Source organism: Tubulanus polymorphus, chromosome 4 (assembly GCF_964204645.1).
Source record: "Tubulanus polymorphus chromosome 4, tnTubPoly1.2, whole genome shotgun sequence".
NCBI classification, from domain to species: Eukaryota; Metazoa; Nemertea; class Palaeonemertea; order Tubulaniformes; family Tubulanidae; genus Tubulanus; species Tubulanus polymorphus.
Window position 1 is genome coordinate 23,102,373 of NC_134028.1, and position 16,246 is coordinate 23,118,618.

At 37.9% G+C, this 16,246-nt stretch overlaps 2 protein-coding genes across 4 annotated transcripts; one reads left to right on the forward strand and one right to left on the reverse strand.

Moving 5' to 3' along the window:
* Positions 1-1,941: 1,941 nt before the first annotated feature.
* Positions 1,942-10,121, reverse strand: LOC141904804 (uncharacterized). 2 transcript variants are annotated; one of them, XM_074793484.1, is made up of 12 exons: positions 9,989-10,121; positions 9,017-9,230; positions 8,655-8,703; positions 8,219-8,360; positions 8,025-8,128; positions 4,312-6,645; positions 3,672-3,783; positions 3,485-3,590; positions 3,169-3,242; positions 2,746-2,860; positions 2,605-2,657; positions 1,942-2,259 (listed from the first exon to the last, which is right to left on the reverse strand). In XM_074793484.1, exons 2-12 carry the CDS (start codon positions 9,166-9,168, stop codon positions 2,132-2,134), a joined length of 3,369 nt encoding a protein of 1,122 aa, XP_074649585.1. In that variant the 5' UTR covers positions 9,169-9,230; positions 9,989-10,121; the 3' UTR covers positions 1,942-2,131. The 2 variants fall into 2 exon arrangements, with proteins under 2 accessions (XP_074649585.1, XP_074649586.1); XM_074793485.1 differs by having other exon boundaries at positions 9,993-10,103.
* Positions 10,122-10,147: 26 nt separating this feature from the next.
* On the forward strand, positions 10,148-16,076 carry LOC141904805 (zinc phosphodiesterase ELAC protein 2-like). Of its 2 annotated transcripts, XM_074793486.1 has the most exons (22): positions 10,148-10,278; positions 10,655-10,972; positions 11,312-11,362; positions 11,721-11,791; positions 11,989-12,053; positions 12,134-12,188; positions 12,285-12,407; positions 12,497-12,561; positions 12,648-12,706; positions 12,784-12,844; positions 12,918-12,969; positions 13,051-13,198; positions 13,280-13,424; positions 13,506-13,594; positions 13,671-13,783; positions 13,864-14,105; positions 14,285-14,424; positions 14,501-14,603; positions 14,684-14,804; positions 14,891-14,969; positions 15,579-15,723; positions 15,825-16,076. In XM_074793486.1, exons 2-22 carry the CDS (start codon positions 10,671-10,673, stop codon positions 16,038-16,040), a joined length of 2,445 nt encoding a protein of 814 aa, XP_074649587.1. In that variant the 5' UTR covers positions 10,148-10,278; positions 10,655-10,670; the 3' UTR covers positions 16,041-16,076. The 2 variants fall into 2 exon arrangements, with proteins under 2 accessions (XP_074649587.1, XP_074649588.1); XM_074793487.1 differs by lacking the exons at positions 15,579-15,723; positions 15,825-16,076 and adding an exon at positions 15,462-15,500.
* Positions 16,077-16,246: the final 170 nt, after the last annotated feature.

The following is a 16,246-nucleotide window of genomic DNA, read 5'->3' on the forward strand; positions in this document are numbered from 1 at the left end:
TGCTGGACTATTCTCTCAATACAAACTGTGCAGCAAATAACTTCAAGGAGGTTCAATAACCAAACAATATAAGATCCTTCTTATTGAAATACCGGTACGTGAAGACAACGTAGAAAATCTTAAAGAAAATGATTAATCTTTATTGCGTAATCAGTAATAAAAAGCAGACAATATTGTATAAAATTACAGCAGACAACATGTTTGCATACAGCGTGAGCAGCAATAAAACAACATCACAAAAACTAATATCATCATCAGACACTGACGAACTGATGGGGAGCAATTTGGAAGCATTTTATCTATCAAATTTCTGCTAGAAAAATACAGCGCGGAACTTCAAATTAAAACTTCCAATCCATGAGCATTAGTAAAAAATATCATGAATAATATCTATTTGATTAGTTTAGACACACACTGTAAGCCATCGATTAGTTGAATGTTCTAGGTACCTTCCTTGTCTACAGTTAACTAATGAACCAATATCAAAACTAATACATACGCATTTACTAACATACAATCACCCTTTCAAGTATTCACTTATATAAATCTGATTGAACAAAACGTAAAGGTAGAAATAAAAGCTATGTAAATCGAACCAAGAAACGAATATCTAGGTAAGGTAACTTGTTATCTTGTTAATGTGACCATTACCTTGTTAATGTGACCATTACCTTGTTAATGTGACCATTAACAATCAAATATAGAGCTTTCTGCTGCGGTGAAAAATATCCTACATATTACTAATCAAAATAAAAGACTTTTCGTCTTCAAAATTACAAAGGCATAAAATATCACCGTATGAAGCATACATTGCACTTTAGAGTGAAGCATAAGTTATTCATTAATTTATGAAAATATTCAGATTACTGCGATTACTGTGAACGCTCTCATATTAATATCAATATATGTCGATAAATACAAATATATAATACTATTGTTTGAAGTGTATAGTGAATTGATTTAAAGGTAACGTGTCTCTGTGATAGCAAATGTCATGAATCACTAATACCACCACACATACATACATACATTACATACATACATGTATGTAATTACGACCTCATATTACGTGTCACCTGATGAATTATTGATATAAAACTCGTTACAAGTTTGTAACAAGTGCAAAACCGACAACAACAACAATAACAACAGCGATCTCTAAATCGTGACCATGACCAGGCATACGAAGTGTGCACAATATGTAAATGCATTTCAGTGATCACAGAATTAGATTAAAATCATACGAAGACTTTTATTACGAGCAGGAAGTTCCATTTATCACTTATACCGGTATTTCTAATCGGATATTGCGAACGAGACAAAACTGTTTTGAAAGCGATCGAATTTGAAATCGATATACCGCGAGAAAGAACAATACGTTTTAAAAAGTTATTCCGTAAATTGACACGAAACAAATAGACGAACACAGAACAGGCATTCACGCATGATATCATGGTCGCAATATAATTTCAATCAGACCTCAAACAACCTTTGAGCATTCAGGCCCCCTCCCACCCTGGGTGGATAGCACCATTATAGACAATCAGAATTCAACACTCATTAACTCCATTACGATAATAAACATAAATACGGTACAGACTGAACAGACGGGTACTTACTACAAATAATTACATATTAACATGGAAGAAATTTTTGCTCTCAGGAAGAACGAGTTTACGTTCCCCAAACTTCACGAACATATTATTCAGCCACGAAACTAACTGGCCAGCATTAACTCTGACCGCGTTAGTTAACACACCGAGGAATGTGATGACTAGAGGTTTATTACCAATAGGATTTCTCTAGCTTTCGAATCACTTATAACTACGGGTAGATACATTTTGCATACCGGTATATCGAAAACTGTAAATGGCACAAATCTCTCTCATGTATATATATATATATATATATTATATACATAAATATACATATATCGTCTATAGTTCTAATCAATATGAATCGAGATGGACAGTCTAATATCGCGAGACACGTCATCTGTCATAGAGCGAATCTCTCTGTAATCATCATTAATAAACGTGTAATACTGTTACTGCAACAAACAGAATCATTTCAGCACATATAATATCATGGAATGTTCGTAGTCTGTAAGTCACCCCGCGTACGACCTGAGCTACAGAGTACCGTGACTAGCGGCGGTACACGATAACAAACTTCCGATATTTTTACTTTTCTTCGTTTTTTCTCTCTTTTTTGTCCTTTTCTTCTTTTGTTTTGGTTCTAACTTTTCTTCCGATCCACCTGAAACACAGCGATATCAACGTCAACGTACGTCAAATCCAGGACCTTATCAATCATGTGCAGCAAACTATCAATGTTGCATCCAACAACCGACAACCGACCATCACACCTAAAGCCTAGGTATACATATATATATATATCTATTTACAGTGACAGCTAGAAACAATTGTGTCGATCACCGAAATAAACATAGATGGACACAACACCAAATATACCGTATGCACTAACCACTTATGTTCCTTTTTGCTGCTATAAACTGAATGGTAATGATGTACACATAGTTTTAAACAACCAAATTCAAGAGTTACATTGATTGTGAACTGAATAAAAATTTATGTTCAATACCTGGAAACTTCCGGGCCATCATTTCTTCAATTCTCTTATCTTCCTCTTCATGCCTGGAAAACATATTTTACTCCGTATGCAAAAACTAGATTGAAAATACCACGTAAAATCTGAAGCGGAGGTTTTTTTTTCAATACGAACCTCAATCGGTCCTCGTCCATGATATCCACGATTGAATTGCGACGATCGACGATATCTAATAATTGTTTCAGTAATTCTTCTTCTCTCGTTTTATCTTCTTTAGTTTTCTGAGCCTCTGTAAATCGGAATAAATCAATGAGGTTCGACACGAACAACAGCAGTTCCTTCATCATCAGGGTTCCTACAGATCTGAGAATCTAAAATTCCCTGATATTTCTCTGACCCTCGACCAAAAATTTCCCTATTTGAATTACAAGATATCCTCAACAGGGAATGTTTCTTAACAGAGGGTTCCTCGTGCCACTCATCAGCAAGAACAAGACACTGCAAATTCAAATTCCCTGACTTTCCTAGAAGAGTCAGAATGCTCTGATCTGTAAGAATCTTCAGCTAATTCATCAAATACAGGTCTATGTACCGTACCTTGTTTATGCATAAGTTGTCTCAGTTCATGTTCTATATCATTATGTTCAGCCTCTAATTCTTGTTGTTTGGCCCTGGTTTAACAAAACAGTTGTCAAAGATTTACATCAATTATCATCGGAAACATTGCCGTGACTTGTAGAGTGATATTAATCTCAGTACATGTATATCAGAATTGATGAGAAAAACCAATTTGATGATTTAACAATTTATTCTGACAGTTTCAAAGTTAAGTCAAAACTTTGAAACTCTCGGAATAAACTGTTAAATCATCGACTGTTGGTTTTGCACAGAAATATTACTGTAATTCACTCACAGATGAATAAGTTCAATTTCTCGACGCACTAATTGATTCTTCTCGTTCACTAACTGAAACCATTTAACCATCAAAGACTCCTCGTTGCTGGCTTCCTTCAATTCAGCTGCAAATTTAACGATTGTTCAGTAAAACTTCTAAAAATTCTAGCGGATACATATAGAAAGAAATTTCAGCGCATAAAAACCTTCTCGTATAGCCTCTTCCAGTATCCGTCCTTGCTGTTCTAATTTCGTTTGTTTGGCATCGATTTCAATCAATTCGACGTTTATTTCTTCGCGAGACATCGGAGCGCTCACCTGAGAAAAAATATACGTGTCCCGATTACGAAATCCTCGTTCACTCATTTACTCCGAGGCAGGTTTCGATTCATCCCCGCTTGCCAGGGTTTGATTGCCTCCCGCCGAAGCTCACGACAACACAAACCCTGGCCGCAGGCCCTTGGGTGAACAGGTCGCCACTCAGCGACCACTAGTCTATATATCTAGCCAATCAGATGCGTTGTTTTGATAGATTAAATCTGCCAGTCAAAAACAATGCATCTGAGTGGCATAATACATAGAATGGTGTTTGTCTAAGATATGTTCATGAGCTTCAACGGGAGGCTCTCAAACCTTGGCAAATGAGGATGGTTTCGATTGAATGCATTTCGGTTTAGGAGTTTAAATTCCGGATTACGCACTCTCTATCGGTCACTTCTATCAGGTTTATAGATTATGCAATTCCGCTACAGGAAGAGCATATTCTGGTTAAAACAAAGACCGCTGACGAGAATTCTGGAATCGAAAGAGACAAATCAAAACCTGCCTTATACTATATTATCGTACCTGTCTCCTCGGAGGTAAAGGTCGAGGTGGAGCCGGTCGCTTGTTTTTACCGCTGATCTCCGAGTATAAATGTTCCTCGTCGGTATCGAGTTTCGTACTGCTGTCCAACGTGGAGTCGAAATTAAACTCTCGACTCGGTAGAATTTTGCGTCGATCGACGCGATTATCCGGTGAGGAGGCCGAATCGAATGGTTTAACGTGAATCAAAATTTTATTGCTTTTTTCTCGTTCGATCGCGGCGACCTCGTCGTCGTAGAACATGCTGCGCGGCGGTTTCTCCGGGGCCGGTCCCGGGTCGGGGATTTTCGGCAGTTTGCGATGTTTGGGCGGAGGCGGCGCGCGACCTTTACGCGCCGACGACGGACTGACCGGTTTACCACCGGCGTGTTTCGGTTTACGCGGCGGAGTCTCCAGGAAACTGTGGCGATTCTCGGCGTCCGACAACGATCGTTCTAATTCCTCGTTTTTATGATTATCCGCTAATTCTTTCGTACGCGTGACGACCGGCGACGGTTTCGGCGAATCGAACGATTTCACCGATTCGACCGATTTTGATTTCACGTTCCCGGCGGTAACGATATTTTTGTCGGTTTCCCCGTCGTCGCGAGCGGAGGATTTTTCCGCGACGAATCGACCGGTGCTCGTTTTGTCGGGTAAAAAGTCGTCGTCGTCGAATATATCCGAATCGCTTTGATCTTCGTCGAGAAACGGATTCGATGATTTCTTTTTCGTTGCAGTTTTTTCATCGTCATGTTTATCGATTTGTTTCGCGCTAGTCGTAGCCGGTGGTTGAGGTCGGACCGGAGGAGTTTTTGATGATGATGGTGATGATATTGTTGGTGGTTGAGCCGGTCGTCGAGGTGCAGCACGTTTTTTACTCGGAGTCGCCAGACTATCGGTACATTTACTTGCCTCCTCCTCATCCTCATCAGCAAATGGATTCAGTAAATCGGGATATGATATTGCGGACGATACTTTCGCTCCAGATTCACTAGATCCTTTAGATTCACCAGATTCTCTTTTAGAAGCAGTAGACCCTCTTCTAGATTCACTAGATCCTTTAGATTCACCAGATTCTCTTTTAGAAGAGGTAGATCCTCTTCTAGATTCACTAGATCCTTTAGATTCACCAGATTCCCTTTTAAAATCACTAGATCCTCTTCTAGATTTGCCGGCTCCTATAGATTCACCGGGTTCTCTCTTAGCACCACTCGATCCTCTTCTAGATTCGTAAGCTCTTTTAGATTCACCAGATTCTACTCTAGATTCACTAGATTCTCTTTTAGTCGGCGATTCCGCCACAGTTTTATCAACGACTGGACTCGTGTAGAACGCCGGCCGATTTGACTTAGTCTTTGAACTCATTTCATTATCGATCACAGTTTTTCGATCTTCTACCCCAGATATTCTCTTCAAGTAAGCACTGGCTATATTCGGAGTCTTTTTATCGCTAACGCTAGTTGTTTTTTCGGGTGTGTTTATCTGATATGACTGACTCGAGGTGGCGTTACTGTTAATCGCTGTTGGACTCGTGCCTTCTGGGTCATCGCGATCGACCTCTTCAGTCGCCACTGATTTCCGAACGACGGCTAAACTCGCCAATAATCCCGCTTTCACCTTGCGATCTCCGGCCGAATCCGCTTTGCGTATCTTCTTCGAGAAATCGATTTGACTGTAAACGACCGAGCTGGCGGGGGGAGCTACCTTCGATACGGCGACGTCTGCTCCGAATTCTTTAGATCTCGGAGACGCCGCCGGTTTACGATCTACATCCATCGGCTGCGGGTCTCCGCCATCTTTATCTCGCGCGGGCGGCCATCTCGCTAGAACGCCTTTTCGTTCGTTCGACGTATCGATTTGTTTGGTAATAATAGCGGACTGAGCGGGACTCTCACAACCGTCCGGTTTTCCGATGACGACTCTCACGTGCGACGTCGTTTCCGCGTCAGATTTCTGAGGCGTTCTACTCGATTCCGATCCGTTACGAATCGACACCACGGTTCCTTGTATCGGGCCTTTTACGGTTTTCGATATTAACGCCGATTTATTTTGTTGGTTCGTATCTTTGCGATTCGACCCGTTATCGTCGTTCAATAAAGCGGTCGGAATAGACGGTCGCGCTAGGAAAGTTCCGCGAGACGCGGGACTCCCGTTACTCACCGATTTCGCGTCGGTTTTCGGAGTCTTCGACTCGGACTTTCTTCTCTCACGAAAACACGACCTGTGATAGAGTTTATTTCCGGACACGTGACGTTCTAAAATGTAGACTTTCTTTCCGCATTCGCTGCAATTCATTCCTAATGATGTTCGTGAAGTTGGGGCCGGGGAAACATTCTAAAAAGAAAAACAAGAACAAATTTTTATCATATCAGATAAGAATAGAATTCATTCTCAAAGTCTTAATAGGCAATCTGAACCTAAACCCACCTAATAAACATAGTCAACTATCAACCTTATTTAGACTAGATAAGATCAAAGAGTTTAATGGAATTTATGTTTTTATCTATTGTAAGTAGTTTGAAAGTTGATTAATTTCATTCTTTAAGGAGTATTTGATGGGGTTTTTCAAGAAAAGACATCTGAAAAATGACTCAGATAAAACACACATATAAAAAGACGGTATTTCAGCACATAATCATGCGAACTGCAGACTGTGTAAAGAAAAAAAAAACGTAAAAACTTCCAAACATTGTGATCTGTCGAAGTCTGTGCCCAAATCAATTCAACCCCAGCCTACTATGACTTAGGCCTATAGTAACACCCATGCTCTATTGAGGACCGAATGACACTTTAAAAAAAACCAGAGACAATGACATTTTACAATTTGTTCAACACAAAACATCGATGAATATTTTCTCGATGCGCATATAAAACATTTCAAATTTACGAGTAGATTTTGAAATCATGTGAATACAGTGGTACAAAAAACACACAGAAACTACGAGATGAAGAGGACACTCCTCTCGCAGAGGAGGAGACTGTGACACGCATGGTACACACACACACACTGTGATTATTGATTATACTTACCATAAACTAATTAACAACTAACACACACACTACAAACTCAACTGAATTATAATATTAATCATCTGATTATTTGAACCTTCTATTAACTATCAATGATTTTAAACCCATTCCCTTACGGATATACGGTTCACAAGACAAACACCAGGTGGAGTATTTATTGAAACGGTTTTCTCTGCGCTAGACTACTAACCACTATGTTACTACTGACTAACTGATTATAGAATTGAATTTGATGTTAATAAACCGACCTTCTCTTCGCAAGGTTTCTTAGCGCCAGGTTGTAATTATTATTATTATTATTATTATTATTTTTTTTTTAATCCTTCACTTAATTATCAATGATCTTAAATCAATTTATCAATTTTCCCTTACAAACAATTCACAAGACAAACACAGGAACTCTCATCTCTCTACTAACCCGGGGACTAATAAACTACTGATTATAGAATTGTTAATTCATGATCATGGTCTTACAGATCGGGGAACCCAAAATTTCCTGATATACCCCGGCCCTTGACCAAAATTCCCTGGACCTATGAGATATTTTCAGCGGGGGCCGTACCAGCAAAGATTGAATTCCCTGATTTTCATGAAACGAGTCAGAATTCCCTGATTTCTCTGATCTGTAAGAACCCAGTCTGATGACAGGAGAATCTATTGCTTATTTAAGTTAATAAACTGACCTTTTCCTCGCACGGTTTCTTAGCGTCAGCAGGTTGTGACCGGGGAACGGGCGAGGCGGCGCGTTTAATATCCGTTTTAAATCTCTTCACATTCGGTCCACCTTCTACAAATAATCAATCATTAAATACAACTTTAATTAATATTCAGCTAATTAATGACCAAAATGATCAATAAATATTGATAATGTACGCACCCGGTTTTTCATTTCTAAGCGCGTTATAAAACTGCGATACGTATGTGATAACGCTGAGTCTGTCCGGAATCGCCATCGCTATCATATCTTCCGCTTCTAACAGCGCCGGTATTCCCATCTCCTTCTCGGCTATTCTGAAAGCCTGAAAACACCACATTATCCAGAAAATTAATTCACAATTCAACGCGTTATTACAAAAGAATCACTTGTAATCACAAGATATGTCTTCTTATAGTAGAACATAGAAATGCCACAATTATAATTTGAGAAAAAAATTTTACTACCAGGCCCCTTCCAAAAAGTATAAATCAGTGTCTAATAGAAAGTCAATTTTTCAATGTTTTTAGGTACTTTTTTACAAATTGTCGAATTTTTATCGGATTTTCATTGAATTTATGGACGTTTTATAAGAGATGAATTTGAAATTCTACATTACCAGAGCATTATTTTCGACGACATTTTCTTTTGAAAGAGAATGAAAATCCCTATAAAAAAAGATGCAATAATAGACCTGAGTTAAACAGTTCTGGTAAATCATCGAATCTGTAGAGAACCGATATGAACTTGTAGATTTTATAGCCCCGTAGGCAGGAAGTCTAGGATGAAGTGTTTACATCCATTCAGCATCTATTAATAGACCACAACTAAATGTCATTGAAATGTCGCATCGACCTCGACTCATTTTAAGTACTCTGTGTAATAAATGCTGCGGATTATTTCCCGTCCTTATCTGAACACTTAATCTATTGATACTCTAAACAATAAATAATGAGAGCTTTAAATAGAAGTAACTCTCACATGATGTCCGGTCTGAAGCGATGAATCAGGGCACAAAATGCCAAACCGTCTCTCCACGAAGAGGTCATATTTCTGACATCGACCCCTGGATAGCCTTCTACTTGTTTCTTGCACCATAATTCCAAACCTTTCAATTTCAAAGCTTGCGACATTTTTCGTTTCGCGGCACGAGAGTGCGGCTTGAGTAGAGGATCTTGATTCCGTAAATGACTAACTGCAAGTAGAGCAATAAGTAATTACAAGGCTCAATTTACAAGATTCTATTATCTATATAAAGCATATTCTAGGGATCCGCCATTATCTGCGTCAAAGTTTGGCGGTATCGCAGTTTAACCTTCAAATTAAATTTTCTGATCAAGAAAACACAGCAAAGAACTAAAAATTTCTTGTGTCCTGTCGAGATAGTGGTTTCATTTGCAGTATTCTAATCGAAATCATGACCAAAATGTCAACAACGGGAAAGGACAAATCTAGTCAAGATATAGTAACTTCAGCCACAGGGACTTGTCACAATTGATAGTGAGTAAAACCAGTATCAATGACCAGCCCCCTATTATACAGGGATACTGGGGTTGGTCATTGATACTCTAGTTTTATTCGTTCACCACCATCAATTGTGACAAGTCCCTGTGTGACTTCACTATCAATTTCAGCTTGGGTTGGGGATACTGTATGTAGGCCAACTGTCAAAATCGATCCCTGATTAAGTGTTACTGTTAGCAATATTTCATAGAAGCAGTATCATCATATATTTTCCACGCCGAGATTAATGATGACAGTGACAGTCACTTGATTGAGTCTTTTGACTTTTGGTCTTCGACACGACGACAGCTAGTCGTCACTACTGACTGACAGCCTGAGCTTCATTCATCCCAACAAATTTAATCAAAATTGGATTCTTCGTATTTTCATCGTTAGTTCATTCAATGTTAAACTTCAACAATTCAAAGATCAAAGACAAAATAAACTTACGCACTGTTCACAGTCGAGTGCCTAATCCAGGTCAGCTAATTAATCCTCGTTAATTAGACTAAATCCTTAAAAATTCATCAACCGGAAATATTTCCATCCCATCGCCCGTACACTAGCGCCACCACGAGTCACATGCCAGAGGTAGAACTGAAGAGTTGCGATTAGTTCCTGCATAGCAGAGTCTTTTTCGCAGTAGCTCGCTGTAAGTTCGAATCCTGATTTTTGAAGCATGGCTGCGGTCGCAACGAGCTCAGTGAAATTAGATGTTTTTATTTCTAGTCGTTAACAGGGTAAGTGATTTATATTTTCGATGTATTTTGAAATAAGTTAAACATACAACTGATATATCTGAGCAGTTATTTTTAGTTGAATTTGCTGCAAAAACGATGATTTAAATGAAATTATTTCTAATCATGCAAATGCAAATAGAATTTTATTGCAATTTATGGCATAGAAGTATTGCATCAATATGCAATAAGTTAAATCATCATTTTGTTGTCTGGTCTTCATGATTAAGAAAATGCAGGTCAGAATTTTTTCGAATTTTGTCACAGTTATCAATGTCTCTTCAGCAGGTATTTGAATTTGATATAAATGTTTAATCATAATTGGCTACACTTTTAGATAGAAGGAAAATAATTGATAATGTATGATTTAATCTTTCAGCGGAGGTGACACATTGATGATTTCGAATATAAGGAAACTGTGCGTGCGCTTTCATTACCAGAAACAACAAATATGTGAAACAAGTTTATCGCTGTTCTATAAAACCTCGTCGTCGTATCTGAGTCGCGGATATTACTCTAGCGTAAACATGAATGCTAAAAACAAGCTGCCGAATAAAGGAAGGACATTGCGTCACGTTCGTTATAAAAAACAATTGAAGGGTAAACTGCCCGTACCCGGTTTAATGTATTTACAAGTAGTCGGTTCGGGAGGTCGCGGAGCTCCGAAATCTGTCGTTCTAACCACTGAACAGCACAAGTACGTCGATTCGTCAAACACCAGGGCTGGGTTTCATAGATGTGGAAGAAAAATAGTTTCTGGGAGCATTTTGAAATTTGTCAGTTATAACCATGGTTTCTCATTGTTACTATGGTGGTTGTCACCCAAATTGAGGATTTACCCTATTCAGTCTATGAGACCGGCCCCAGGGGTTATATAGACTGGTTTTACCTTTAACCCGGGGCTTACTCAATTCACTATCAATTGAGTATACGCTCCCGCGGTAAAGGTTATACCAGTCTACAAAACCGGGCCAGGGTTATGATTTACACTTGTTATTGCCCAAATCTGCTCTGAAGTTTTCTCGTCACTTTTCAGGTATTTGTTCAACTGTGGTGAATGTACTCAAAGAATATTCACCGAACATAAGTAAGTTTTATTTCGCATGCATGAGAAAAACTGACAATCGAAAGAAACTGTTTATAAAAATTTCAAAACTGATACTTACATCAAAAACATTAAATCAGTCCTTGAGTAATTGTAAAGTCACTTACCAAATTAAAGGAAACTTAATTAGTCCACTTATTACTGCATTAGTTAACATTGGCTAATTCATTGGAATTAGTTTTAGTGTTACTTTAGCCAATCAAAAACTTTAAATCAGTCCTAGAGTAATTAAATAATTAATTAGAAAGTAATATCTGTGTTATTTTAAGATTAAGAAGATTTAATTTGGGGGACGATTGTCCTGATACCCCCGGTACTAACGGAATGGTTTTGATTTTAGGATGAAACCTTCACGTCTTGAACATATCTTCATCACTCATAGAAACTGGCAAAACATTGGTGGATTGTTAGGTTTGTGTTTCAACTGAATTGGACAAAATTTGTTTAAGTAACCAGTGGATAACTACCATAGTAACAATGAGCTTTTAATTTTGATTATGTCAACTATCTACTGGTTATCTCTAACCAACTTTTGAGAAACTGGCCCTTGAATTTTGACTGAATTCTTTATTCAAAGTTTTGAATGAATGGAAGTATCTTGTTTGTAGGTATGGCTTTAACTCTACAGGCTAATAATGTACCGCACATTACTATTCATGGACCAGATTCAGTTGTACGTATATATCTGTACTATTCATGTAGTCCACTTATATTTGATTTGATGTCATTCAGTTTTCACCGTGTTTATTACAGGAAAAGGTTGTTATGTACACGAGGGGATTTGCTGAGTTACAATTTATGAAACTAAGTAGGGAATTATGTATTTTCTTCCTAAAAGCAACTGAAATCTTTTGAAAAACCTGCTACAGTTGTTCTTCGCGCTTATTATTTCGATTTTTTATAGGTAAATCAGAAGTCAGTGATAAAGAATATAAAGATCACGCACTAAGTATTGAGTATTTACCGATTCATTCTCACAAAATATCGAACTCGGAAACGTCATTATCTAATGAAGAAAGTGGCCCTGGTAAATATAGATTTATTTGTTGTCCTCGATTAGACCGAATTCAAGTAATTTCTCCTGATGAAAATGATGTTGATTTCTGTTTTGCATAGATGAGAAACGAAGAAAGGTTCCAGATGCTGCTGATCTTGACATGGCTGTATCTTACATCTGCCGAGTAAGTTTATGAGAAATCAAGGCCTCGAAATTCAATCTACTTAGATTTGAAAATAGTTATTATTATTTCATTCATGATTTTTGTAGCCGACATTATTTCCGAGGAAAATGGATATTGAGAAATGTAAAGAATTAGGAGTGCCATTGTAAGTAGCAGTAGCTAGATGAGTGACAGGTATTTTAAATATTTGTTTATCTAATGGCTAGATATTTATGTTTTCAGTGGACCACTGGTAGGACAGTTGAAGAATGGTAATGTAATCAATATGCCAGATGGACGAGTGGTAAGTAATTCCGACGGTGGTTCAGTGTTTAAGAATCAATCAAATCAATTGATCAATGAGAATTTTGTAATAGATCCAACCTGATGATGTACTCAGTCCACAGCCTGTCTCTTACCCATTCCTAAGTAAGTATCACAGAATCCGATATTAAGACCTTTTCTGATGATCATTTTATATCAAATTCTGGGTTTTTTTCGTATTTCTAGTCGTTGACTGCCCGAATGAACATTTCCTGAGTAACTTCACGAGTTGTGAGAGATGGAATGAACTGGTATCAGAGGAACCCCAGTTGATCGTGCATTTTACGCCTCACTCATTGATCAACACCGAAAAATATCAAAACTGGCTTCGAATGTAAGTGAAGTCGTTTCTTTTATGCAGAATTGGACACGCAGCCAATAAAAAAATTGAGCCAATCCATGTTTTTTTTTTCAGGTTTCCTTCTTCAACTAAACATTTAATGTTGGATGGCTCCGATGAAGGGCTCGTTAGTTCTAGTATCTACAGAATACAGGCTACTTTAAACTTACTCAGTGAGGATATGTTCCCTCTACTTCCGGCTCAACAGAAAAATGTGGATGTAAGTCTTTCAAAAATCTCCATCAAATTTTTGCTTAGAGAAACATTTTTGTGTGAGATATTTATTCGGTCGTCTGTTTAGAAAAGATCGACGTCTGACAACAACCAGAACAGGGTGATCGGTAAAACAAATGCCATCTATCACATACGCCCGAAAAGTGGTTTTGATTTGTAAGTACACATTGTCGTATATCAGTTCTGTAATTACTTTTAACGGTGTATAGTGAAGTTCTCTGTTTGAATTCAGTGAACAGTGTATTGTGATCGATAATGAGCTCGATATAAACAGCGCCTTAGAACAAGAAGGTGTCGTGGAGGCTCTCGAGAAAATGAGGACAGATTTGAAGTCAATAAATCGAGGTATCTCAAAATAACTCTCTCCCTTCCTGAAAAATAGTAAATAGGTTGACTAAAATATGGAATTGTGCGTGATTTTATAGATAGAACTAAAACTCATCAATATCCCGAACTGGTATTCCTCGGTACGGGATCTTCAGTTCCCAGTAAAGATCGTAATGTAAGCTGTATAATTGTACACCTGACCGCTGATAAGTCGATACTGCTCGACTGCGGAGAAGGATCGCTCGCTCAGTTGTGGAGACATTACGGAGATGAGACACCCGATATTTTGAGACGGATTAAAGGAATTTATATTTCTCACATGCATGCTGATCATCACATGGTAAGTGACTCTATCGCTCCCCTCTGCCTTTTCCTCCCCTCTCTTCTCTCCATCTCCCTTTTACTCCCTCTCCCTCCCTCCCCTCTCTCCCTCCATCTCCCTCTCTCCATCTCCTCCTCTCCCTCACTCGTATATTTGAGTGTAATCTATATTAATTATTCTTATACTGTATTCCACAGGGTTTGTTTAATATTATTCTCGCCAGACAGCATTATTTCCCCGATGATATGTCCGAGTTTCCTGTGCTAGCTCCGCTACAGTTTAACAGATGGTTTCAACGATATAAACAGTATTTACAATCTCCACACGAGAATATCAGGTATTAGTGAATCTATCGGGGATTTCGAGGAAATCATTTTTGATTTGAGAGTGATCTAACTATTTTCTATTCGTAGATTTTCGATGGTGCCGTTACAGAACGTGATGCTACACGACGTTCACGATTACACGGATATAAAACTATACGAAAAAGTGATCAGAATGTTTGACTTCGAAAAGGTAGATATCTCGCCCCTAATTTTTGTCAAAAATCACTGACCGTCTGATCACGACGCCTAAGGCTTATATTTTCTATCTAGATGGATGTGGTGTATGTTGAACATTGCAAAAATTCGTTTGGAATAGCGATAACGCATAAACAAGGCTGGAAGATTACGTACTCGGGTGATACAATGCCGACACAAAACCTCGTACAGGCTGGTGAGTATTTCAGCGACAGGATGCTATATCTGTATGAGGTAAAGTATTACCGGATACAAGTATCTCATTATTGTAACTGTATTCAGGTATTGACAGCGATATATTGATTCATGAAGCTACGATGGAAGATGGAATGGAAGATGACGCCAAATTCAAAACTCACAGGTAGGTATGAAATAAGATAAAAACCCACTATCTACAGATTAAAAGAATTTGAAAACAAGAATTTATTTATTCGAACAATCTAAAATATATAGAATACACAACATTTCGATCTCACCCTAGAGATCATCGTCAGGTGTGAGATTGAAACGTCATGTATTCTATATATTTTAGATTGTTCGAATAAATAAATTCTTGTTTTTAGATTCTTTTAATGCGTAGATAGTGGGTTTTTATGTTATTATCCGTTCACCACGTTTGAGTGTGGTTATCGTTCTACTATGTTTCGACTATATTCGCATTATCTGCATTCTACGATTCTCCACATATATATTATCTAGGAATATGATTTATCGCATCAAATAGCCATAAGGTTAAACAGAGACATTGATGTGCACGAGTAAAGATAAATTCAGATACATAATTTAAATCCAATTAACATGGCAAAACTGTTTAATCATCTTACTAATTACTAATTACTGCATATTACTACAGATTAACCACGTTTAAGTGTGGTTATCGTTGAGGTATGAAATAGTTACCGGACTAGTTAGCGAGCGATATCATCACATTGAAACAGAAATAATTTACTAATCGTGAATTCGTCTTCAGCACGACGTCTCAGGCTATCGATATCGGCACGAGAATGCGAGCGAAATTTATACTACTGAATCACTTCAGTCAGAGATATGCTAAAATTCCGATTCTAAACAAACCGTTCGCCAAGAATATCGGCATCAGTTTCGATAATATGAGGGTAAGCACCAAATCGTCATGTGATTCAATGAGGGAACCGTTTTACCCTGAAAGATTCTTCATTGTAAAATATATTGAAATTCTGTTCTCATTCCTAATAAGGTCAATATGGATACATTGCCGTTGATTCCGTATTTTGCTGAACCGTTGAAGAAATTATTCGCGGAACATTACGCAGAAATGGAAATGAAAACGCAGAAAAGAGAACTTCAAAAGAGAGCGTTCGAAATGGCGGATAAACAAGAGGAAATACAAACTGAAGAAATTACTGATCAGAAAATAGAACTGTCCGATGAAATTCTAGTGAAAAATACGTGATATTTATCTCATGTTAAAATAAGTTGTTTTTCTATTAATGAATGAATGAAATAAAATGTAATTTAAACAGATTTATTCTGTTCTGTGCAAGTTGCTTTTATCAATAGCCTGGTTTTACCTCTGAAGATGTTGCGAGATACTTCTTGTGTGATAGCAGCAGCTTATACCTGCTTAGTATCGATGAGCCAAGCTCCACGGATCAGTCA

What these genes read in the sequence shown, in the direction of transcription:
- LOC141904804 (XM_074793484.1), bottom strand. Translation starts at nt 9,168, where the DNA reads ATGTCGCAAGCTTTGAAATTGAAAGGTTTGGAATTATGGTGCAAGAAA. An exon ending in AGAAACCGTGCGAGGAAAAG is followed by an intron (nt 6,646 to 8,024) that starts GTCAGTTTATTA and finishes TTTTCTTTTTAG; the next exon opens with AATGTTTCCCCGGCCCCAAC. An exon ending in GAAATTGAACTTATTCATCT is followed by an intron (nt 3,243 to 3,484) that starts GTGAGTGAATTA and finishes TTGTTAAACCAG; the next exon opens with GGCCAAACAACAAGAATTAG.
- LOC141904805 (XM_074793486.1), top strand. Translation starts at nt 10,671, where the DNA reads ATGATTTCGAATATAAGGAAACTGTGCGTGCGCTTTCATTACCAGAAA. An exon ending in TATCAAAACTGGCTTCGAAT is followed by an intron (nt 13,199 to 13,279) that starts GTAAGTGAAGTC and finishes TTTTTTTTTCAG; the next exon opens with GTTTCCTTCTTCAACTAAAC. An exon ending in ACAAAACCTCGTACAGGCTG is followed by an intron (nt 14,805 to 14,890) that starts GTGAGTATTTCA and finishes AACTGTATTCAG; the next exon opens with GTATTGACAGCGATATATTG.